General features: G+C 40.3%; 1 protein-coding gene across 1 annotated transcript in view; it reads right to left on the bottom strand.

Annotated features, from left to right (window-relative positions):
- The window catches only part of lrig3 (leucine-rich repeats and immunoglobulin-like domains 3), a 56911-nt gene that overhangs the window by 18639 nt on the left and 12056 nt on the right, over window positions 1-26216 (bottom strand). The window contains exons 2-4 of the mRNA XM_078219696.1: window positions 21554-21625; window positions 21383-21457; window positions 989-1117 (exon numbers count right to left, since the gene is read on the bottom strand). Of these exons, the coding sequence (XP_078075822.1) occupies window positions 989-1117; window positions 21383-21457; window positions 21554-21625 (276 nt within the window). The remainder of the gene's footprint in view (window positions 1-988; window positions 1118-21382; window positions 21458-21553; window positions 21626-26216) is intronic.

Genomic DNA, 26216 nt, shown 5'->3' with positions numbered 1-26216 from the left:
GCTTCCCATCATGAGTATTGAAAGTATACATGAAGTACTACCCATGTGATACTGTAAATCAGAGATACAGCTGAACACTCCTGTTACAGGCAACGGTCAAGTTGCTCAATTCAAAATTTGTGGCTATGTTACTGTACAAAAATCATAACTTTTATTGCAGCAACTCAAATTTTGCATGATCAAGAAAATCATATTTCCCTATAATCCAGTATACTGGCTGCATCTTCAGAAAAACTTTTGTGAACCATAAACTCTTGGAATACTGAGCTGGTAAAAGAATCACAGGAACAACATTTATACTGATGTACACTTAAATTTTCAATGTTGCTAATTCCTTCAATAGCAAACCATAAGGTGCCATTTTAACTTACACTAGTTTGTGACTGATTAACCTATTTATCTCAGGGTTGCTGCTGTGAAAACCAAATAGGAAGGCCTGGGAAGTGCCCCAATATAATGGGACGGTTATTATTGCTGCGACTCAGCTCCCCATCATCTTTTCTCCTCCAAATTCACTGATTTCCTGTCAATACATATCCCTGGCCAACCTCTCAACTGTTACCATCTCCTTTTGCTTCTCTGCCATCATCACCCTCCTTAACAACCACTCCTAATATTTCTCCCATTGGCTTGAAGTACATTTGTTCTGATTACACCTCTTGTGAAAAGATGTGGGGCATTATTTTATATTCGATGCCCAAAATAAATTTGGGCACAGCTGTTGCTGTGGCTACTTTTTACACTTGTCATCACTAGCATGGTGCTCAGGGAAATGTCAGGAAGCATTTTTCCATGGGAAATTTAATGCATTCAACAGGATTTGCTTGGTGAAAGGTAAGCCTGCAAAATAAGTAGGCTCCTGCATTTTGAGCAAAGTTAGGTCAAAAGGCTCTCTCTGTTTAATCCGAAATGCTACGCATCTGCTAAAGCACAATTTGTTTCGCATGATTATCAGAAAACGTGTCTCAAAAGTATCCAACATACTTACAGATATCGAAGTTGTAGAGGAGGGAATGTACTCAGTTCAAAAATGTGATTGTTACTGAGGTCCAGTGTTTCCAGAGACCGAAATGGCGTCAGTTGTTCAGGTTGAACCTCAACAATTTTATTATTAGACCTGTAGAGAAATTAAAATCAGGTGAACAAACTCTACTTTTACAAAGATGCAACCTCTTGAAATAAAGCCAATTACCATTCTTATAATTAATTGTCCAAGTGTGGCGCCGCAAAATAGTATATTTTACAGGTGCAGATAATAAATTGGGAATAAAAGAATCCAGATTGATACTGAGCTTGGAAAAACAAACAAATTTCTCCTTACCCAGAAGGTATCAGCTCTGGTTCAGGAGACCATAAAAAAAAAGCACAGCAGTGAAAAAAGTTGATACTAAATTTGAGGCGGCCAGGAACTGACTGACTCACTCTGCCAAAGTCCAGCATGCCTCAAGCTGGATCAGGCTTACCGCTGCGACTACTAGGTAGCCAGTCAGCTGCCCACGGTACACTTGTCAGAAGGGTATTGGTATTTATTTCAGAAAGAGTAATCTGAAAACGTTATAGGAAGTAGATAAGATAAAGATAAGATAATGAATAAGAGTTTGAGAAAGTCAGCTCAGGTGTATGGTCCAAATGATTTCCTTCCACTTTATAGAATGATGATTCAGAACTGGATAAGTGCAAGAATAACTTGCACTTCTATATTATCTCACCATAGATAAAACAATTTGCAAAGCAAATGATGAACAATTCTGAACTGTAGTCACTTAAGTTGACAATAGCTGGAGCCATTTTGTGCACAGAAAAATCCCAATAGCAAATTTAGATGAGTAACTAAATTAAACTGTTATCTGATCATATTGTTCGAGAGAACAGCAGCAGCCATTATGCCCCTTGCTCTTCGAATTTTGAACATTTCATCTGAAGAACAGCATCTCTCCATGTATAGCAGTCATTCATTATTGCATCGCAGTGATGCCCAAGACTGCGTGCTTGGAGTGAAGCTCGAATTGACAAGAGGTGGTGAAATTTCTACAGAGGAAAGATACCAATCTGTAGATGAATTTTAAAAAGCGACCCATATCCTAATGGAGAATTAACTTCCACAAACGCAAGCATCACCGGTTGAGCATGGAAACCTCAAATATTGACTGCAGTTTTACTCCTGAAATTTACTCAAATAGTTAATGGAATTATTTCAGAAGTACATTCAAATAATTTTCAGTGCAGTTTTCCTTTACCAAATGTTCAAGTGATAACATGGGATGCTTATAAAAGGAAATAAATTCAAAAAATGTGTTCCACCACTTTAAAATTTACATAACTATTTCAAAAACTTACAATTTATAGATGCTCGCTTGTAAATCTGATTCATTAGTAAAGGGATTTTATTTATACAAATATAAGCAAGCAAAGTGCAACACTGACTCAACACATTCTGGGTTACAGCTGGAATTCACTGCCACTTTTTCATTCAGTTCCACTGGCAAGCATTAAGCTTCTGATTAAGTTGTCATTTATACAAAATTACATTTCAAACTAAATATGCACATAGCTTCTATTAATGATGTTAACAGAAATGCTGACATGCTACAATTATAACTTGCAAAATAAATGTTTTCATTTAATACCAGCATTCGAGGTCAGGAATAACCAGCTTCCCACGTTCAATACAGAACCCCTCTTCGCTCTAACCTGCTGAGTGTGATTGGTGGGATGGTTATTTTGTATTTGCGCAGAATGGAAAGATGAGAATAACTATTTTTAAAATCACACAAACTGGCTAACAATACATGGGGTGGGGTTGAAGAAATACAACCCTGCAAATGGTAATCACACAATTCTCCGATGGTTCAGGAACTACTGCATCAGACGATGGAGCAGCGAGCTGATGTAAACTTGAAAATTTCAGTTTCAGTACCTGGTCTACTCAGTAACTCATCCAAACCCACAGAGCTTTGGGTTTGCTTCAGGGTCCTTACGACAAAAGGGAGAAGGAGAGAGAGAAATTGTTTTTCTTAGTCACTAGCCACTGGTTCTATTACAAATACCCATATGGACAAGCTCACAAGTTGCAACTTTTGCGAGAGAAAAGTAACAGTCACAGGAGAAGGCAAGGGTAGATTAAAGGGGAAAAGTGAAAATACAAAAAAAAAAGGGAGAACAGAATGGACAGTTTTCTATACATGGCTCCATAATAGAAGCTTATAGCGCATAAAAAGGAGGCCATTCAGCCTGTCACACCTGTGCTGGCTCTTTGAAAAAGATCTGGCCAATTTAGTCTTCTGCCACATCCTTTTCTTCATTATCCTGCAAATTAATCATCTTCAAATACGAGCCCAATTATTAAAAGCTTCAACAACATCCATTTCCACCATCCTCTCAAGTTATGTATTGCAAATCTGAGTAACCCTCAATTATTTTAAAGATACGACCTCTGATTACAGACCCACTTGCTGGTGGACATAGAACTATCAAAACCTTTCAGAAGTTTAAATACCTGTGTTAGCTCCCATCTTTACCTTGCTACTCTAGGACGAATAATACTCCGTTCTCCAAACTCTCCATATTACAGAAATTCCTCATTCTTAGTAAACTTCCTCTGTACCCTGCTAGGACCTGAACATCCTTCCTAAAATGTGCTGCCCAGAATTATATACAATACTCCAGCTGAGGATTAATTGATAGATTTATATATAAAAGATTGGCATGATTACCTTATTTGTTAAAAATCCCTATCGACAAAACTAACAGTTCCATGCATGTTAAACTGCCTTGTAAAACTTTTCCTACCACCTTTGAGGATGAATACACATCCCAAGTCTTTCCATTCTTGCGCAGTCCTCAAAATAGCACCATTTAGATAATATTAATTTTGCTCAAAGTACATCCTTTTCTACATTATTGGATTTGCCACATGGCTGACTATGTCACCAGACTGTGTCCATACTGTGCCAATATGGTCACTATTTACTACACTGCAAGCATTGTATTGCCTGCAATCTTCAAGTTTTGCTCTCTATATCCAAGTCCAGGTCATTTATATAGACAAAAAGAATGATCCTTATGGTCTTTGGGGATCGTTACTGCATACTCCTCTGCAGAAAAGTATGCATTCACCACTACTTTCCTCCCTCTGCCTGGCCAACTGCATATCAAAACTGTTTTAACCTTCTGCATTTTTGAAGTCAGTCAGTTATGTGGTACTTTGAAAAGTGTTTTTTGAAGGTACACATACATCTACTATATTACCTTTGCCAAGCCTTTCTGCCACTTCAAAGTACTCAGGTTTATTAGGTTTGAGAAACAAGTTGTCTGCAAAATGACAGAGGGAATTTTGCAAGATTGTTTATAAACAGTTATGAATTTGCTACAATTATCCGGAGAAATCTTTCCCTCTCAGATGTGTACGAGACAACGCAAGTTGAGAAAACAAACAAATGAGATAGGATTGATGGAACAATAGACCTGTTGTACCTAATGGCTTCTTCCGGCACTTGGATTTGTTTTGTATTGATTTAAATTTTTAAAATATACTTAGCACTGAAGCTATTCATTAGTGATCATTTCAGTCACGTATATTAACAACAGCTGGAAAAAAACAAACCATGAACGGTGTTGTCAAAACTGCAGTGTCAGCTCAAATTATGTTACAGTCCTCCTGACATTGATTCTTGGATGAAATTTAGGAACATTCTGCAGATCAAACTCAACACTATCAAGGGTTCAATGGCTCAACAATTCTCTTAAGCAACCGTGGAAGTTCCCCTCCCATCACTGATTTACCAGTTTGAATGCAAGTTCCTATGTTTTAATTAACTTCAAAAAAGTTTGTCATCTATAGATGACAAGCTGGTGTGAACTCCTTTCATTTTCTGCTAAACATCACGAATAGGAACGCCATTTGTAGAAGAGATGCTTTTCAGTTTCTTTTTCTTATTCCCCCATCTCTAGATTTAGCGTGCATTATTGTTCAGTTGGTAATGATAGCCTAGTAATACTTGTTTTTCCCCCTCCCTTCCCACATCAAGAGATGCTGAGGCTACCTGCAAAGTCCCCACTTAAAGCCTGTGTGGAATTGACAAGCTCAGCATCTGCACGATTCAGTACTATAAAATGTACCTGCCTACAATCAGCAAATTTAATTTTTATCTTAAAACTTCTTTAAGTTGTTTGAATGGGACCAATAGTTGCACATTAGTCATGATCTCACACACATGCCTGAAACTTTACTAAAGGTACTGAAGGGAACACGAAGCACACCCAATGATGTAATAACTTCATTTGAATTGGAAATAAGTGCAATAATGTGCAACTACAGGTAGAAAGATGCAAGCTTCTCTATTCTCTCCCAAAATGTTTTTCCACAGCCACTACCCTCATTTTGACCAACATCCCCAGATACCTATATCCCTGCATAATTAGTTTTGTTACTGCAATCCCCCCCTACAATTACCCCACTTGAAGTTACCTGATAGGCTTCTTAGTCCATAGGTTTTGTTTTTCCAACTCAAGACAATGACACAGGCCCTCCACTTCATCAAATAAAGCCAAAAACCTTCAAAGATTGCATTTCTGCCCCCTCAAAAAAAACAATTTTTCCTTATTCCCACGTCAAATCAAAGGTCTTTTGGAAAATGCGCCATTATATGCGTTCAATCTGAAATCCCTTCACGCCTTGCTAACTATTCACCGAAAGGTGTTCTTTTGCTTGAGTTATATAAATATAGAGGCTTCACCTCTTGTGCATTGTCTGCCAGTACAGAAACCAGGTTTGATCGGTATAGACAGATGTCACAGGCTTATTTCACAGCAAGTCGTTTTATTCCATAGAATACTGCAATAACCTCACAAATTTAATTTTAAAAAGCCAGTGTGACATGGAACATAATAAATAAGGACTACAGTTGACCTCTCAGGTCTGTTCTTTCATTCAGCAAGATCTTCTACTTCAACTCCATCTTTTTGCACTATCTCCATATTCCTGTAGTGCCCAAAAACCTATTGACCCCTGTCTTAAATATACTCAACGATTGAACATCCACAGCGCACCCTTTGAATAAAAAAAAATTCTCCTCATCCCAATCCAAACGCTTAAGGCTGCATAAGTTGCAACGGGAAAAGGAGAAGCAAAGGGCTATACAGCAATCAAACTGTATTACCGGTACAACTGTTTGAACTAGCTCGGTAACCAGAGCAAATTTTAATCTAGGTGTTAAACACAAACCACCACTTACAACAAACAACTTGGAATAAAGAATCTTTTGTATGTGGGTGTTCTGGCGGTCTTGAAATTTCAATTAGTTAATTTTCTCAAATAATAGAAATGGCACACTACAAACAGAAACCTGAGCAGATACGTAAAAAACTGTGTGGTTGCAAAGAATGAAACCCGAATATCTAGTTTGAATTTGGATGCCAACCCAGCCATTCAAGCTCTAGCCTGCTTCTATGAAACTGTTAGGGCATTCAAACAGCTTCTCAATTTGGCATCAGGATTTTCAGATTAGGACTGTAAATGGCTGTAAAAGACTTTGGGAAGTATTGAGAGAATTTTCTGGTCCCTCCTACCCTGGGGCAGTACGGTGGCACAGTGATTAGCACTGTTGCCTCACAGCGCCAGGAACCCGGGTTTGATTCCTGGCTTGGGTCACTGTCTGTGCAGAGTCTGCATGGGTTTCCTTCGGGTTCTCTGGTTTCCTCCCACAGTCCGAAAGAAGTGCTCGTTAGATCATTGGCTGTGCTAAATTCTCCTTCAGTGTACCCAAACAGGCGCCGGAGTGTGGCGACTAGGGGATTTTCACAGTAACTTCACTGCAGTGTTAATGTAAGCCTACTTGTGGCACTAATAAACTAAACTAATAAACCCTGAAACCAGAAATCCCGGCCCAAGGTCAACAGTCTGCCCCACTTGCAACGATTTCTGTGGTAGGTGGGACCGGTAAATGTACCCCTTCTGACCCAGAGAAGCCCAAAATGTATTTTGAGGAAAGCTGATATTTTCACCTGCCTTTACATTTGTTTTATACAGTCCTGGAGGTGTATTTGTAAATACAGGCTATAACATAGTTGTTACATTACTAATCTAACAAATGACCTGGAGAAAGGAATTCACGTCCCACCATGGCAGTTGAGGAATTTAAATTCAATAAGTAAATCAATTTAAAATCTCGTATTGCAATGATGACCATGAAACTACCAGACTGTCATAAAAAAAGCATCTGGTTAATTAATGCCCTTTAAGGACGGACATCTGCCATCTCTTCCTAGACTGGCCAGAATAGCTCAGACTCACAGCAATGTGGTTGACTCTTAGCTGCCTTAATCACGCTGATTAGGAAGGTACAAAATTCAAATCACTTTGTTACGCTGTGTTAGTTCACCTCAGGACTGTAGTAGGAGTGTTGTAACTCACTGTAGCACCTACAGGAAAGCAGCAGGAACGGATAAGATTGGGCAAAGGAGAATTCCAACGAATTTAAAATAGTTACTCATAGTATATGGGTATCACTGGCTAGGCTAGAATTTATTGCACATCCTTAACTGCCCTGGGGAGGTGGTGATGGTGTGGTGTCTTCTTGAAAGTTCCTGTGTGTTGTAGCAACTTCCACAAGGCTGTTACAAAGGGAGTTCCTGGATTTTAACCCAGCAAGAGAAGGAATAGCAATAGAGTTCCAAGTCAGGATGGTGTGCGACTTGGTGGGTAACTTGCAGGTGGTAATGTTCCCATTGTCCTTCGTAGTAGTGGATTTGGAAGGTGCTGCTTAAGGAGCCTTAGGCGAGTTGCTGCAGTGCATCTTGCAGATGGTACATTGCTCTTGCTATGCGTCAGTAGTAGAGGGAGTGAATGGCAAAGGTGGTGGATAGGGCGCCAATCCAGCAGACTGCTTTGCCCTTGGTGTCGTGGAGCTGCATTCATCCAGGAAAGTGGAGAGCATTCCATTACACTTCCAACTTGTGCCTTGTAGATGGCATACAACCTTTAGGAAGTCAGAGTTACTCTGCAGAATTCCCAGCCTCTTGCATGCTCTTGAGGCCACAGTATTCATATGATTAGTACAGTTCAGTTTCTGGTTAATAGTAACCCCCAGTATGTTTACAGTGGACAATTCAGTGATGGTAATGCCATTGAATGTGATGGGGCAATGGTTAGATTCTCTTGTTGGTAATGGTTATTGCCTGGCACCTATGTGGTGGAACTGTTGCTTGCTAATCAGCCAAGTCAGAATGTTTCCACGTCCTGGAGCATAGGCATGGCTGCTTAAATATTTGAATCATCGTCAATAGTGCTGAAAATTGCACAATTGGTAGACATCTCCATTTCTGATCTTATGATGGAAGGCAAGGTAACTGATTTAACAGCTGAAGTTGACTGGGTCAATAACACAACCCTGAATAACTCCTGTCGTGATGTCCTGTAACTCAGATAATTGACTGTTAACCACAACAATCTTCCTTTGTGCTAGGTGCGAGTCCAAGTAGTGGAGAGTTTTCCCCAACTCCCACTGACTTCAGTTTGCTGGGGTTGTTGCTGCCACACAGTCAACTGCTGCCTTGATGTCAAAGGGCATCACTCTCGCCTCACCTCTGGAGTTCAGCTCTTTTGTTCATGTTTGGACCAAGCTGTAATGAGGTCAGGAACCAAGTGGCCTTGGTAGAACCCAAATTGAGCTTCAGTGAGCAGATTGCTAACCAAATGCTGCACTATTGACAACAGTTTCCATCAGTTTACTGATGGAGTAGACCGATGGGGCAATAATTGGCTGGGTTGGATTTGTCCTGCTTTTGGCAACGGATAATTTCCCACATTGCTGTGTCAGTGTTGCAGCTGTATGGGAACAGCTTGATTGAAAAGTAGCAAGTTCTAGAAAAATAAGTCTTCAGTGCTATTGCTAGAATGTTGTCAGGGCTCAAAGCTTTTGCAGTATCCATTGTCTCCAACAGTTTTGATTTCATATGGACTGAACTGAATTGGCTTAAGACTGGTATCGGAGATGCTGGGGATCTCTGGAGGATCATCCATTTGGTAGTTCTGGCTGAAGATGGCTACAAATGCTTCAGCCTCGTCATTTGCAATGATGTGCTGGGTTCTGACATCGAGGATGGGGACATTCGCGGAGCCACCTTCCCCAGTGACTTGCTTCATTGTCCATCGCCATTCACAACTGGTTGTGACAACAGCAGAGTTTAGATCTGATCCATTGGTTGTGGGATTGCTTAGCTCCATCTATTGTTTGCTGCTTCCACTGTTTGGCATGCAAGAAGTCCTGTATTGTAGCTTCACTAGGTTGACACCTCATTTTTAAAATATACACTTGCTGCTACTCCTGGCCTGCCATTCTGCACTCTTCATTGAATCAGTTTGATGGTAATGGAGAACATGCAAGACTATGAGGTTACAGATTGTGGTTGTGTATAATTCAGCCTCTGATGGCCCTCCTGAATGCAGAGTCTTGAGTTGCTAGATCTCTCATTTAGCATGGTGGGAGTGCTACACAACAAGATGTACAGCATCCTCAATGACTTAGCCTCCACAAGAACAGTGCAGTGATTACTCCTACCAATACAGGCATGGACCGATTAATCTGTGACAGGTAGAGTGGTAAGGAAGAAGTCAAGTAGGCTTCTACATCTTGTTGGTTCCCTCATCACTTGCCGAAGATGCAGTTTAACAACTATGACCTTTAGGACTCTGCCAGCAGTTGCATTACAGAGCCACTCTCGGTGGTGGGCATTGACGTCCCTATGCAGTGTACATACTGTGCCTTGCCACCCTCAGTGCTTCTTCCAACCAGTGTTCAACATGGATAAGTATTGATTTGCCAGCAGAAGGGGGGGCTGCAGTAGGTGGTAACCAGCAGATTTCCCTGCCCATATTTGGCCTGAAGCCATGTGACTTCATGGAATTCAAAGTCGATGTTGAGGACTCCTGGGCAACACTTGCCTGACTGTGCCATCATCTCCGCGAGCATGACTACACAAGACTTTTGGCTTGACTGGTCTGTGGCAGCTCTCCCAGCTTTGGTACAAGTCCCAGATGTTAATATGGAGGTCTGTGCAGGGCCAACAGGGTCGAGTGTGCCCCCGTTGACTCCAGGTTACTGCTTTTACACTTTAGGCCATTTCAGAGAGCATTTGAGTCAACCAATTGCCACGACTCTGGAATCACATGTAGGCCAGACCAGGTAAAGTCAGCAGACTTCCTTCCCTAAAAGAACATTAGTGAGCCAGACCAGTTTTTATGACAATCGATAATGGTTTTGTAATCACCATTAGACTAACTGATTCCCAGATTTATTAACTAAATTCAAATTCTATCAGCTGCTGTAATGAGATTTGAAGCTGTGACCCCAGATCATTAATCTAAGCCTCTGGATACTTGTCCAGTGATATTACTACTCTGCTACCACCTCCCCCTTTATAGTACAAAAACAGGCCATTCACCCAATCAAATCTGCATTGGTATTTTTCTCCAATTCTAATATCTTCTGCTAGCTTCTCACATCCTTTTTCTGTCTAATTAATTCCAATTTAAGAAGAATGCTTCAACAGCTCTGTGGTAGCGGGAGATCCAAACCAATTTCTGTGCAAATTTTTATTTTCTTAACTGCCCTTCAATTCTCCTGCTGTAAACTGCCTTAACAAGCGTATTTGCAAGTGTGCATGTGTTAAGCTTGGACAGGACCGGACCAAGGTCAGTCGAGATACCCTTCATGCTTGCAACAGTCTATGGACACCCATCAAGGTTCCCAGGTGAAAATAAACACTTAAATGGCACTCGAAGTTGCCCGTTATGAATGCAATAATTGTTAAAGGGATCAGTGTGTTTAGAAGGGGAGAAACAATTGAGATTCTTTAGAGCAGTTTCAAATTATTTTGCTCCTTTTTTCTAAGCCAGGTTAAATTGTGAAATCATAGATACATTCAAACAAATTCCACTTTTTTCTAGAATTACATGTTGGGTGTTCCGTTTTGTTTCCCCCGGGGTAAGCCACCTGTACCGAGGTCTCCAACGATACCACTTCATAGTTTGCTACTGGGAGGTCTGCAACAGCTGATGTAGCCAATTTCTGCTCATATCCCTTCTCTACCTCACAACAGAACTGTCTGGCAGAGGTTAAGGGGGACTTACTGGATTAAGTCACAGCCATAAACTGGCACTTTTGGCAGAGTGCAGCAAATGAAAATAAAATTTAATTTCAGCACATAACATCATGGGGAGATGGTGGCACATGGTAATGCTGAAGCCCAAGCTAATGTTCTGGTGACATGGGCTCAAATCCCACCATGACAGCTGGTGGATTTTGAGTTGGTTAATACGGAATTATAAAGCTAGTCTCAGTAAGGATGATCACAAGGACTTTATAGATTGCCGTAAAGACCTATCTGGTCCACAAGTGTCCTTTAGGGCTTGAAATCTGACATCCTTACCTGGTCTAACCTACATGTGACTCCAGATCAACAGCGATGTGGCTGATTGCTCTCGTCCCACGAATTAAGAAAAAAAAGTGTCCCAGCAAACTATTCAGCTCAAGGGCAATTAGGGATGAACAAATGCTGACCTTGTCAGCAGTGCCCACATTCCAAGAAAGAATAAAGAAGTATCCTGGCGAATCTCATGTTTCATTTAGTCAGAGGAACGAAATTAGATTAAAACACTCCTGGCATGCAGGATTCTTTTTATTTTATGTCACAATTTGATTTTTGAAGATTGGACACATTACAGAAACTCTTAGGATGATTTTAATGCAGCAATTTTTTGTGCAATCGATATCCATCTTGTGAAACAAGTGAAATGAGAGTGTAATGGGGAAGGTAAAGGTATTACAATTGCCCATTCATGTAGTTACTACCCGAGTGAGACAAATGCCACTCATCAGCTTTCTCTGACCTATCATCCTCAGAATCCAAAATGGTTAGCACTGTACAAATAAACTCAAATAATCTTAATCAGCCAGAAGTCAAGGAAAGCAGCAGTTTGGTTTGGGGTGGGAATAGGAGTAGAGTAGCGAGTGCTGGCTGCAGCTCAGATTTATCTTGTACAAGATGTACTTCACACTGTTTGAAAAGAATTCCAAGTGCTTTGCATTCAGCCAGTGCAAATATACAACATCAGATACAGAGTTTCACACATTCCAAGTGTGTAAAAGATACTTTGAAGAATGCAATTCAAACTTGGACTAATACTAATGGCACCGAGAGAGGGGAGAGGAAGAGAGAGAAAGAAAAATAGTGTATTTATTTTTGAACTATGGTGAGAACCACTGGCATCAGATATCTGCTCCAATTACATTGCTGGGCAAATTCCACAGCACCAATTAGTTTTGGAAACTATTTGAAAGTAGCAAATTGCAGTTTTCTTCAGTTTTGGCCACCAAACTTGCTTCCATGTCTGGCCATAGGTGCCAGCAAGAGAACAATGCAGACTTGTAGGGACAGGCTGAGCATGCATCAAACCAAGAGAGAAATGGCCAAAAACACCTGTTTACATCGCTGCTCTTTTTTAAAAAATTCTTTTGTGGGATGCAGGTACTATTGGTTAGACTGGCACTTGCTGCTCATCCCCAATTGCTCTCGAGGTGGTGGTGATGAGCTGTCTTCTTGAACTGCTGCAGTTTCTGGTGCAGCTAATTCTCGAGGGCAATAAATTCTGGTCCCAGCCGGCAACAACCACATCCCATGGATTAAACCCAGTGCCTTTAGGAAGGGAGCTCCAGGATTTTGACCTGGCGACAAGTGAAAGAATGGCAATAATGCAGTTTCAAGTCAGGTTGGTGTGCGTGTGGCCTGGAGTAGAAATTGCCACTGGCAGTGTCCCCATGTCCTTTCCCAGGCTTGACGAGTTGCTGCACTCTTGCAATGATGTCCTGGAGCTCAGATGATTGGCCTCCATCAACCAAAACCATCTTCCTTTGTCCTAGTTATGACTGAAGCTAGTGAAGAATACTGCTACCTTGACAGGCACAAGGAAAAACTATTTCGATTAGGACTTGGTACATGCATACTCAGTAATACCAGTTCATTTCCCTTCCATAGTTGCAGTCAAAGTGGTGGTTCTTGCCACTGGAACAGCTTTAAAGCTAAACTTAACAGAAGACAGACTTTGAATTTATTGATGCACAACTTCCTACTACCCAAAAGATTAAATATGCTCCATATTTTAGGTTTAATTTAATCATTTTGAAGTAAAAGGCAATAATGTCACATGAAGTGGTTATTTTTATGTCCTCAACTTAAGAGCAGAATTTACTAAATTGAACATTTAGTAAATCATCTTTAATCCAATAAAATATCAGCTGTCTATAATGCAAGTGCTACAATTACAGGACCTCTTTATACCCCAGGCTATACAGTAATGAAGATTGACACTGCTATTTCCTATTCCTACCCACACAATGTTTAAACTATTTTCACTGTTATTGTTAAGACTCCTTAAGCCATGGCATGGAATACCATATTAAGAACACCAAATTTATAAAAGTATGCCACATAGAACTAGAATTTCATTTCTGATTCATACATCACAAAAACACAACTGTTTACCAGTGACATTGCAGTTTTTTAAAAACAAAACAATGGACAACTCTATCTTGATACAAAACTCAGAGAATATTTTTCAAAAAGGGTTTAACACTACTACAAAAACAAGCATTCCATCCCTTTATACAAGCTTCATTCTGGGTCACTGCTCAAGCTACAGATAGCATTACCCCAGTATCTTTGAACCATCAGTCTCAATTTACAAATCTCAGATCAATAAACAGCCATCAATCTACTGTCACATTTAGCTCGAAGACAACATTCTTCGCTTCCTTTCTTGCACTTCCACAATCTAAAATCACCTCATTTTATTATAGGCCAACATGTGCACTTCAAAGTTATGCCCACCACAAGCAACAGAGCTGCACACAGTTACTCTTTTGTTAGTTTTGCCATTTGGTTGTAATTTTCTCATTTACATTTCACAGCACAAATTGATCTGCTTCTTACAAAAGGCCATCTTAATCTATTTGTACCTCATATGGCAGACAGGATAAAAGGGATTAAAAAACACACAGCAGTGTTAATTCTGTCCTTCGTTAAAAACAAGTATTCAGCTGCCTTTCGAGTCCCACACATTGGTCTGCTGGCTTGTGAATCCCAAGTCTAGCAACAAATTAAGCTTGCCAGATTTGCCAAGTGAAAAACCAGCACGTTTTTGTGGTGTTGCCATTCACTGCACGAAACTCACTCCAGGATCTGGCTACATCAACAAAGGTCTTTTGCAATATAAAAGCAGCCTTTGATATGCAACATTCATTAATGTTGGCTGTCAATTTACTTTGAAAATCAGACGTTTAGTTTTGCTGCAAGAATTCTACTGTGGACCATATACAGTAAGATTAAGATGAGCAATCATGCTTCACCTGATAAATTTTCTCAAGGAAAAATTCTCAAGGTTTCACTTCTTATCCTTTAAATATGAGTGCATAAAACAGTTTGCATTTTTAATGGCATATTCCTCTAGTGCCATCTGGTTTTCCCCTTCACTCCTGGAAAACTCTCATTCATATCATGTGTCACTTAACTCTTATTCAAGCAGCACTGCAGACATGCTGACTGGACCAGCTGACCTGGGCCTAGTAAAAACAAACCCCAATAAATCACCAGATGTAAGTAATTGAGCTGTGATCAGATTAATTAATTGAACAGTTTCCTGGGAATTTATGTAACTTTCAAAATTCATTTTGAAGCAATTATTCTACATGTTAATTGCAAGTTGGACACTGTGGTATGTCACTTTCTAGAAGGACAAAGGGTTTCATTGGCTGAACTTGCTAAAAGTGAACATATGGTGATGGCATAGTTTCTCCCCGAATAGTCTGATTAGCCAACATCCCGTGTTTATCTGGTAACATGCAGTACTAATTCCCGAGCTTCATTTCATCTCATGAGTCAAAGTCTTTCAAAGTGTAGATGATTCTGTTTTTCATTAGAGGGACCACGGAATAAAACATTTCATATTATGGCTTACAAATGTGTGTTCCTTCTCCAATAGGAAATGCCACACATGCAGTGTAGGTTGTGCCAAAGTCACAAATGATGATGCGATTCTGCAGTTTACCGTTTCAAAACTAGATACATCTAGCTCATCACATTTACAACACAATAAAAATACCCTTCCCAAACAGAATGTCCTGCCAAGGCTGCCAACTCACTATTTAGAAATCACACATGAATGGTTGCATGGCTGATGTGAAAACCCTGATAGCCAGGTGAAGGGTGGAACGCCTTTCCCCCCACTCCGATTATAAGCTTCCATCTATTGAGGGATATTGCATATTCTGTATCTCCAACAAAATATCTCCTTTACAGCTAGTTCCTACAACAACACAGTCTCCAAATAATATGCACAATACCCCCGTTCCCCTCCCCCCCCAGCAAACAGCTAACTTTAATCATAAATATCTATGTCAGAATCAGTTCAGGAGCTACATAAAAGGGGTGATTGATAGTATGGAGACAACAGATGGGTTCAAAAATAATTCAGCTCGCCTTTGTAAATGAAATGACACCAAACTAAGGTTTATACATTTGAACAAAACAGTCAGCTGAAGATGAAAACCACTGATTTCATGGCCTGTCATGCATTTAAGCCGCAAACAATAGGATTTAATTCAAGCATTTCATGCAATGTGGTCTTCCTGCATACTCACCACTGACATTGCTTCTCTTATGGTCAACAATTTTTCCTCTAATCCATTGGCTAAGTGCATCACTATTCAACTTTCACAATCCTAACTGAAGCTTTTAGTGAAGGAACTGAAGCAAACTCTCCAGGTGTAACAAGGACATTTCACAGCTGAGCTGTACAGTGTCAATGTCTAGTCTCCTACACCTCGAAGGATAGAAAAAAATTGGCTCAGTATTCTTGCAGACAGGATTGATCTTAGTTCTGTCTGATGCCCTGCCCCAGGCTAACATTCGCTGCCTAGCCTCAGATAAAGAATGAGTACTTCATTGCAGAAACCTAAACATAAAATGGTGCTTTCCAAAAGAGGTTGAAAGGAATTTTTTTTTTTTTAAAAGTCAGCTAATTCCACTCAACGTGCAACAAATGATCATGATGCAATTACATACAGTAGATACGCTTCAGTGATAGCAACCATCTCAGAGTCAGAAATTGATGATTCAAGTTCCATGCCAAAGATGTGCGGGTTAGGTGGATTGGCTATACAAAATTGCTCCTTAAATCAGGGGGACCAGCAGGGTAAATGTATAGGGTTACAGGGATAGGGTTTGGGTGGGATTTTGGTCAGTGCAGACGATGGGCCGAATGGCCTCCTTCGGCACTGTAGGATTCTATGATTCTACGATTCTATGACTGGAGAACAAAATACAGGCTGGCATGTCCTGTGCGAATCAAGGGAGTGCTACACTGTCGGAGGTGCCATGAAACCCAAGGTCCCCAACTCCCCTCCTAGGTCACCATAAAGATCCCATGACATTATTTTGAAGAGCAGGTTATTGCCACCTTCCAGAGCTTGCTGCACGCAAACGGATTGCCACCTTTCCCACAGTAACAAAAGTGAATACACTCAAAAAGTGCTTCATAGGCTAAAAAGTGCTTCGGAATTTCCTGAGGTTGTGAAAGGAACCATATAAATTGAAGTATTTTCTTTATAACCATGTGGCGTATGTTAAAATATAACATATGGTGCCATCAATTTTGATTACAATAATTCTGCTCTGCTGCTCAAGCTAGATCCAAGGCTGGAGTTGTTTTTGTTTGGTTCTGGAAAAGTCTCGGCAGCATCATTCCGAAGCTCATATCACTGATTCTTTATGTATACAATATCTGCAACTTTTTGAAAAACTCCAAATGCATTCGAAAGGACTACAAATGGAGCTACCAATCTGAATAATCAAACATATGTTAACAGCCCTTCAAATGGCTTAGTAGGAAGGCACTGTGCAGCTTCCCAATGACTTGGTTGATAAAGACAGCAAGTAACTAAGCCAAAGAAACCACAGGACAAAGATTTAATTTCCAACCTATGCTAAACTCTCAATAAGCAAAGTGGTGAAAACCAGCAATAACAAAATAAGCACCATTTAGCAGGGCAGTGATCCAAATAGACATGGAAGATTCTAGCTTCAACCCAAGTCAGGATACAACACTTGGCCTCAACACCCCTGAACCAGTAAGAATGGGATGAGGAAAAGAGTTAGCATTCCCATTTCCTATCAATACGCATGGAAAGTATATATGTGGAAGGGAAAAAAATGGTGAAATAAGGGACAACGGCATAAATCTGGAATGGGATAGCAGAAAGATTAGGGACAGCACGGTGGCACAGTGGTTAGCACTGCTGCCTTGCAGCACCAGGGACCCAGGTTCAATTCCTGGCTTGGGTCACTGTCTGTGGAGCCTGCACGTTGTCCCCGTGTCTGCATGGGTTTCCTCCGGGTGCAAGGGTTTCCTCCCACAGTCCAAAAGATGTGCTGGTGAGGTGCATTGGCCAAGCTAAAATTCTCCCTCAGTGTACCCGAACAGCCATCGGAATGTGGCGACTAGGGGGATTTTCACAATAACTTCATCGCAGTGTTAACATAAGCCTACTTGTGACACTAATAAATAATAAATAGATAAACTTTAAAAATTGGCTAGCAGTAGAAAATTGAAAGAATATCAAGTACTTTATGCTGCTGAATTCTATGCTTGGAAACTTACGACAATGTACAAGAGTAAATTATGGAAGGAAACATGCCTTTTGAGTTTTTCTTTTAAATGACAATGCTGATGGGGTATTGCACAGGTGGCATAACTTGCTCATAACCCCAGGAAACAGGTCCTGGTTGCAAACTTCCCAGCGCAAATGTTCGATCTCAAGAGAACAGTTTGGGGAGCCACATTTACTTATGGAGAAAGACAGAAGCAAGAGTTACACCAAACTGCTCATATCTTTGCCTAAATTACAATAGTATGATTGGAGGTCTGGGCCTACCTGCATTGTAAAAATTAACACAGGATGACGTTTTAGTTTGATTGTTCTATTTTCAACAGCAACAGACCCTTATCTTTTGCAGCAAAATACAGATACAGTAAATAAATATTGAATGCAATTTTAAAAATTGGCATCCAACAGAAAGCTGGGGTGACACTTCAACAACTAACATTCACAATGATAAAGATTTATTTCAGCACTACGAGCAGTAAACACAAAACGTTCTGGCTGTTTCTAACAGTTTAAATTTCAACTGGAGCTCAGTTTACAATGCCATGGGACTCCTTACCTTTCCATGTTGTTGCTTCTTGTACGCCGAGAGATAGTTAGGGCCTACAAATTGGTCCTACAGGTTTCTAATGGATAAATGGGCTAACAGTGGGGTTCCACAGTAACAATGCTCAGATGTTTCCATTGCAACCAGGGTTACCACAGAGAACCGGAGTTCCAACAGATTTGTACACCTTTCTTTCCCCTAAATTTCAGATTCTGATAGTTGAAAATGCTATTTGACTGGTTTATAAATAATAATTCCACTAAGATATAACTTGTCATATCATATTCAAATATATAAAAGCAATGTGAAGACTCTAGTATGAAGAATTCCAATACTGAAAGAGTTTTAGTCATGGTACTTCAGACAAAGCTATTCAATCAATGAAATGGTCAAGCAATACAGGGCAGCATAGAGTCACAGACCATCAGCTAATGAGCACAGCACACAATTGTGCTTAAAAGCTACTATATGAACATATTTGGGTTTGAGCTTGCAAATCCAGCTCAAACACAATCCCATTCGTAATTCCCTTAACCCGGTGGCAGTAATACACCCAGGGCAAGTTCAGGAATGTATATTTCATAAAAGGGGATTTCAATCAACAGGCAATATAAAGGCTACCAAAATTTTCCAACACTATAAATCCAACTCTCAATACTTGCATTTACATAGCACTTCACACAACTTACTGCTTTAAAGTGCAGTGGCTGTTACGTAGGCACACAAATACAAAAGTAGACCACTTGGCCAATCAAGCCCGCTCTGACATTCAATATAATCATGGCTGATCTTTGGTTTCAACATCACTTTCCTGCCTGCTCTCCAGATCCCTCGATTCTCAGAGGCTAAAGAAAACATCTATCCCAGCCTTAACTACATTGAATGATGGAGCATCCACAATCCTCTGAGATCGAGAACTCCAAAGATTCACAATTCTGAGTGAAACAATTTCTCCTCTCTGTCCAAAATGATTGGCTCCTTATCCAGAGACTGTGCCACTGTGTTTTGGATTCCACAACCAGTGAAACAATCTCTCAGCGTCCACCCAATTAAGTCCCTTCAAAATCTTGCATTTCTCAATGAGACTGACTCTCATTCTTAACTCCAGAGGACATGGGTCCAATTTACTCAAGTTTATCATTATAGAACATCGCCCCAGGGACCAACTTAGTGAACCCTTGCTGTACCACCTTCAATGCAAGTACATCCTTTCTTAGATGTGGAGAGCATAATTGCACACAATGCTCCAATGAGGGCACAACAAAGCTCTGTACACCTCTGGCAGTACTACTTTATTCCTGCACTTAAAAATCGCCTTGCAACATGCCAATTGCTTGCTGTACCTGCATGTCATGTTCCTCAATTCCTTGTACAAGCACACCCAAGTTTCTTACTTTTTAGAAGATATTCTACTTTTGAATTCTTGCAACCAAAGTGAAAACTTCACACACTTTCCTATATTGTACTCCACCTGCCATCTTGTTGCCTACTCACTTAACCCGTCTATATCTCTTTGCAGCCTGTGCCCTCCCCATTGTTTACCTTTCCACCAAGCTTTGCATCATCAGCAGACTTAAATATATTACTGTTTCTTCATCTAAATCATTAATATAAATTGTAAAAAGCTGAGGTCCCTACACTTTCATACTTTCAGTACAAACTTTACTCAGTGCCTGCTAACTTGAAAGTGCTCCATTTATGTCTATTCTGCTCCCTGCTCATTAACCAACCCTCTATTCATGGTAATATATTACCCCCCAATTGAGTTTTGCTGAGAATGTAATTGGCTTTGCTTAAGTTTAAAATTCTTGTTTGCGATTGGAGTATGCTACTTTCAAAACTTAACATGGAATTCAATAGTATTATGATATTGTTTCCCAGTGAATCTTCTACCATGATATTACTAAATAACCCTGTTTCATTACACATTCTGGATCCAAGATAGCTTTATTCCTGGTTGGTTCCACAATGTATCACTCCATAAAACTGCATGACAATATTCTACAGACTTCTCTTCGAGACCATTCTTGCCAATTCGATTGCCCCAATCTATCAGAAGATTGAAGTCCCCACAATAACTACATCGCCTTTGTTACAAACTGCAATAATTTGTTTAACGCTCTGCCCATCAGTATAACTTCTGGTAGGGGGCCCAGAATCTACTCTCACCAGTGTTTTAATTCTTGCTATTCCTAACTTCCACCCATACTCATTCTACTTTATGATCTTGAGAGACCAGGTCCTCTCTTATTATGGTCATTAAGGGCTACTCCTCCTCCTTTGCCATTCTGTCTGAAATATTCTATACTCTGGAATATTTATTTCCCAACCCGGATCATCCTGTAACCATATTTCTGTAATGGTGATTAGATCTAAACCATTTACCTCTATTTGTGTCACTTGTTTATCCATCTTATCACAGATGTTTTGTGCATTCAAATGAAGAACCTTTGATTTCATTTTTCTATTTCTACTCCCTGCAATGGCCTTATTCATGGACGTAAATTTTTGTTTACATCTGTCCCATTCCACTTGCCTTTACCCACATCGCTAAACTGTTCCAATGCCTGGACCTTTCTCTGTGGATTTCTAAATCTCCCTTTATCTGAACCCTCCCCTTCCTTTGTTAGTTTAAAACCCTGTCCAAAGCCATAGTTATATGGTAAACAAATGCAGCAGTCATTCTGTACCAGTTACTTTCAACAGGCTAGTAGCATGACTGATCAGGAAATCTGATTCAAGATGTAGGAGTCAAAATACCGGAGAACTTCTCTTTTTAAAATTATGCAGCCTGAACAAAACAGTGTTCATACCACTGTTTTAACATTTAATCCAAAAGAATAGCGCGTCCAACAACGCAACACCACACAGGGGTGTAGTAAATCAAGGGCTTAGATTATTTTAACTGCAGCTTAGGTTTTGTTTCCACAATCTTCTGACCCAGAAGCCAAAATGCCAAGTGATACATTCTTCACACGCCATCAGTGTAACGTGTGCGGATTGTTTTCTGAACTATCCAGCTTTCGTGGAAACCCGGAACACCATCACCATACATGCCTCCCTGATGGTACCCTAAATTTCAAACAGAAGTAGAAGACTCAATAGAAAAATTGACACTTACAGTGAAAGAAGGGTAATGTTCGAAGCTACAATTCCAAAGTTCGGTATCGCAGTTAATTCATTGTGGGTTATTTTGCTGTAAGTCAAGAATGGTGAAACAGTTATAAATGAATAGTGAATTAATCAGAATCACATTTATATTAATCGCTTAACAAGAATTAGCGTGACTTACACTTCCTGCAGGTTGTGAAGATTGTTAAATAAGCTGCTATCGATAGAAGTAATTCGATTGTGGCTCAAATCCCTGTAAAATATAACATGTTACATTTTAATGCTCAAGTTTATTTATTAGTCACATGTAAGGTTCACATTAACACTGCAATGAAGTTACTGTGAAATTCCCCTAGTCGCCACACTCCGGTGCCTGTTCAGGTCAATGCACCCTAACCAGCACGTCTTTCAGAATGTGGGAGGAAACGGGAGCACCCGGAGGAAACCCACGCAGACACGGGGAAGAACGTGCAAATTCCACACAGACAGTGACCCAAGCCAGGAATCGAACCCAAGTCCCTGGCACTGTGAAGCAGCAGTGCTAACCATTCTACTTCAATGCATGCAGTTAACAGCAAAAATTACAGAATAATCAGATAAAACCACCTGCTCATACAACAATCTTGAGGTCATGGGAAAATTGTTAAATTTGCGCACACATCTCATGCTGAATTTTTTAATTAGCTAAATTTATTAAACCACTAAAAGTAGCTACCCTATAGCACACAGTGGGTAAATGTATTTTGTAGTAGGATTCTGACATGCAAACCGATGTCAGAGGTTACAGCATGGAAACAGGCCCTTTGGCCCAACTTGTCCATGCCGCCTTTTTTTAAAGAAACCCCTGAGCTAATCCCAATTGCCCGCATTTGGCCCATATCCCTCTATACCCATCGTACCCATGTAACTATCTAAATGCTTTTTGAAAGCAAAAATTGTACCCGCCTCTACCACCACCTCTGGCAGCTTGTTCCAGACACTGACCAACCACTGTGAAAAAATTGCCCCTCTGGACACTTTTGTATCTCTCCCCTCTCACCTTAAACCTATGCCCTCTAGTTTTAGTCTCCCCTACCTTTGGGAAAATATATTGACTATCTACCTTGGCTATGCCCCTCATTATTTTATAGACCTCTAAGTCACCCCTCAGCCTCCTACGTTCCAGAGAAAAAAGTCCCAGTCTATTCAGTCTCTCCTTATAACTCAATCCATCAAGTCCCAGTAGCATCTTAGTAAATCTTTTCTGCACTCTTTCTAGTTTAATAATATCCTTTCTATAATAGGGTGACCAGAATTGCACACAGTATTCCAAGTGAGGCCTTACCAATGTCTTGTACAACTTTAACAAGACGTCCCAACTCCTGTATTCAACGTTCTGACCGATGAAACCAAGCATGCCGAATGCCTTCTTCACCACTCTGTCCACCTGTGACTCCACTTTCAAGGAGCTATGAACACGTACCCCTAGATCTCTTTGTTCTGTAACTCTAACACCCTATTAACTGAGTAAGTCCTGTCCTGGTTCAATCTACCAAAATGCATCACTTTGCATTTGTCTAAATTAAACTCCATCTGCCAGTCGTCAGCCCACTAACCCAATTGATCAAGATCCCATTGCAATTGGAGATAACTTTCTTCACTGTCCACCATGCCACCAATCTTGGTGTTATCTGCAAACTTACTAACCATGCTCCCTATATTCTCATCCAAATCATTAATATAAATGACAAATAACAGTGGGCCCAGCACTGGTCCCTGAGGCACACCGCTGGTCACAGACCTCCAGTTTGAAAAACAACTCTCTACACCACCCTCTGACTTCTGTCAAGAAGCCAATTTTGTATCCATTTAGATACCTCACTCTGGATCCTGTGAGATTTAACTTTATGCAACAACCTACCATGCGGTACCTTGTCAAAGGCCTTGCTAAAGTCCAAGTAGACAACATCAACTGCACTGCCCTCATCTACCTTCTTGGTTACCCCTTCAAAAAAACTCAGTTAAGTTTGAGAGACATGATTTTCCACTCAAAGCCATGCTGACTGTCCCTAATCAGTCCTTGCATCTCTAAATGCCTGTAGATCCTGTCTCTCAAAATACCTTCCAAAAATTTACCCACCACAGGTGTGAGGCTCACTGGCCTGTAGTTCCCAGGCTTTTCCCTGCAGCCCTTCTTAAACAAAGGCACAACATTTGTCACTCTCCAATCTTCAGACACCTCACCCATGACTATCGATGATTCAAATATCTCGGCTAGGGGGGCCCACAATTTTCTCCCTAGCCTCCCACAATGTCATCACAGGTTCAATTGTGCTCGCAATTAATTCATCAGTGATGGAATCCCAATTGTCCTCTGCGTTCCAAGACATGGATAAGGGGCAATACAGTCAGGTTTCCTGCTGTTTTCTAGTGATTAATGCCAGAAATAATATGCGTGGTGCACAGATCCACTAAGCCATTGGGAAGTTAGTTTAGAAATAGCCAAGTTGGAAACAGGATCAACCATGACATCCTGTGGGGTTAAAGTGTGCCAAATAGTGGCTGTCCTGGCTAACTTGATGAATGATTATTTAGACAATAGCACAGAGTTGTTTGGGCCAAAGTAACTGGCCCCAATATTTATGCAGCACTAACTTCAGAAGAAAACGGAGACCAAGCTTTTTTTTTTAAACAATATATGGATGTTGCTAATATACTTTGAATTGCGCACTGCAAGATGTTTACACTGTGCTGAATCTCACCAAATATTTAAATTACATTTTTTATCCAATAAGGGACTGTTTAAACTCGCTATGCTTTCAGACAGGATTTGAAGAACTAAAAGAAAGCATCTAACACTTCACCATGCTTGATCAAGACACCTCTAAGCATTTGAAACATGCTAGAGGGAGTGGCGAGAAGAAAATCAAAACAAAACATTTTATTTTTTACAACTCAAACTCATTAACACAACAATGAAAATCTGAATGTGTCATTAAACCACAAAGATACTAATGTAAAAGTTTCCAGTACTGTAGGATATAAAAATATGAACAAGAGTCAAAAAGACTGAAAATATTTGAAATTTAAATTTGCGCTGTCCATAGGAAAGATTTAGGTTTCTAACTTGTACTGAAACACTTTTTTTAAAAAAGGTGGAAATACTCAACAGGTCAGACAGCATCAGAAAAAACAGCGTTAACAAAATCTCAACCTAAACATTGGCCGGAAATTTCCCATCCCACCTCTGCAGGAATCATAGTGGGCGGGACAGAAAAATTTGGCAGACCATTTAAAGGTCCGCTAACCTTGGGCGGGAATTCCCGGTCTTGAGTGCGTACGGCTGGAAAATCCCACCCATTAACTCTGTTTCTCTCCAAAAGGTGCTAGCTAACCTGAGTACTTCCAGCATTTTGTTGTTTTTACTTCAGATTGCCAACAGCTGTGCTATTTTGCTTTTACATTATAAAAAAAGTTATTCTGGTTGAAATTAATAGTTTTGCCTCAACTGTTGTGCACAACCTCATCATGAATTAAGGTGGGAGGTTAATGATCAGTAGATTTTAAACTGCAATCCATACGAGAGAACTTAAACCAAAACTCTTAAAAAAATTATTTGAAGCATGTTTGCAAAGGGACCCACCAGACAGCTATAGACATGAGCAGATCTGTTCTGCTGCAGTTGCAACATGTACTGAGCTGGCAAAGGATTTAAACTACAAAATCCTCCAATTACTAAAACGGCTGTGCAAAATCGCCACACTGGAGCCAGACACTTTCACTTGGAGTACAAACTCTGTCCCATCTGTAGTCTATCAGTGACTGTGAAAACAGCATTCAATCCATTGGAATAAAGTTGCCCCAAATACTTTGAAGAGGATTACAAAATGTCAAAAAGCTATAGCAGGAATTAAAAACATGAGTACAAGCTGATGAATGGATTTGACAGAAGCTCCGAACCGTACTCAAGCAATCTTGTGCACGCAAGTTTAAGAAAGATATTATGAATTATTATTCAAGTACTTCAATTAATCTGGCACACTACTGCAAGTGTAATGAAAAATAATACAGTTGAATTCTGAAGTAACTTTTAGCTCCAAAATGCCAGTTCGGGAAAATAAATAAGACTCAAACAGTACTTTTTCCATTTGTGGAACGGCCTTCCATTTCACATTTTTATGCAATGGGTTTTGGAAAATGCAGACACTACAGTCTGGAAGCACATAGGTGCAAGTCTCTACTAGAAAAGCAGCTTGTTTTAGTAAAGGATTATTTTCAGCTAAGGAATTTTCTACATATGGCAACTTGCCCTTGAAAAGTGCTGTGTCCCACTTCACATATAAATTTCTTTATACACACACAAAAAAATCCCAAGCCAAGACAATCACCATTTATGGAATTAGATTCTAGACAGTTCATAGAAATCATAGAATCCCTACAGTGCAGAAGGAGGCCATTCGGCCCATCGAGTCTGCACCGACCACAATCCCACCAAGGCCCTACCCCCACATATTTACCCACTAATCTACGCATCCCAGGATTCTAAGGGGCAATTTTTAACCTGGCCAATCAACCTAACCTGCACATCTTTGGATGTGGGAGGAAACCCACGCAGACACGAGGAGAATGTGCAAACTCCACACAGACAGTGACCCGAGCCGGGAATCGAACCCGGGACCCTGGAGCTGTGAAGCAGCAGTGCTAACCACTGTGCTACCGTGCCGCCCCGTTGTTTTGACCGAAGAAACTAAGCCTCTGAAACTATTGATTTTGCCATCTTCTTTTGGCACAAAATTGGATTAACTAGCTTTAGAAATTAAATTTGAATTTATATTAGGGCTGCAGCTGGTAAAATGAAACAAAAA

The sequence above is a fragment of the Mustelus asterias genome, chromosome 9 (assembly GCF_964213995.1).
Source record: "Mustelus asterias chromosome 9, sMusAst1.hap1.1, whole genome shotgun sequence".
Classification (NCBI taxonomy): Eukaryota; Metazoa; Chordata; class Chondrichthyes; order Carcharhiniformes; family Triakidae; genus Mustelus; species Mustelus asterias.
This window is presented reverse-complemented; position numbering and strand designations above follow the sequence as displayed.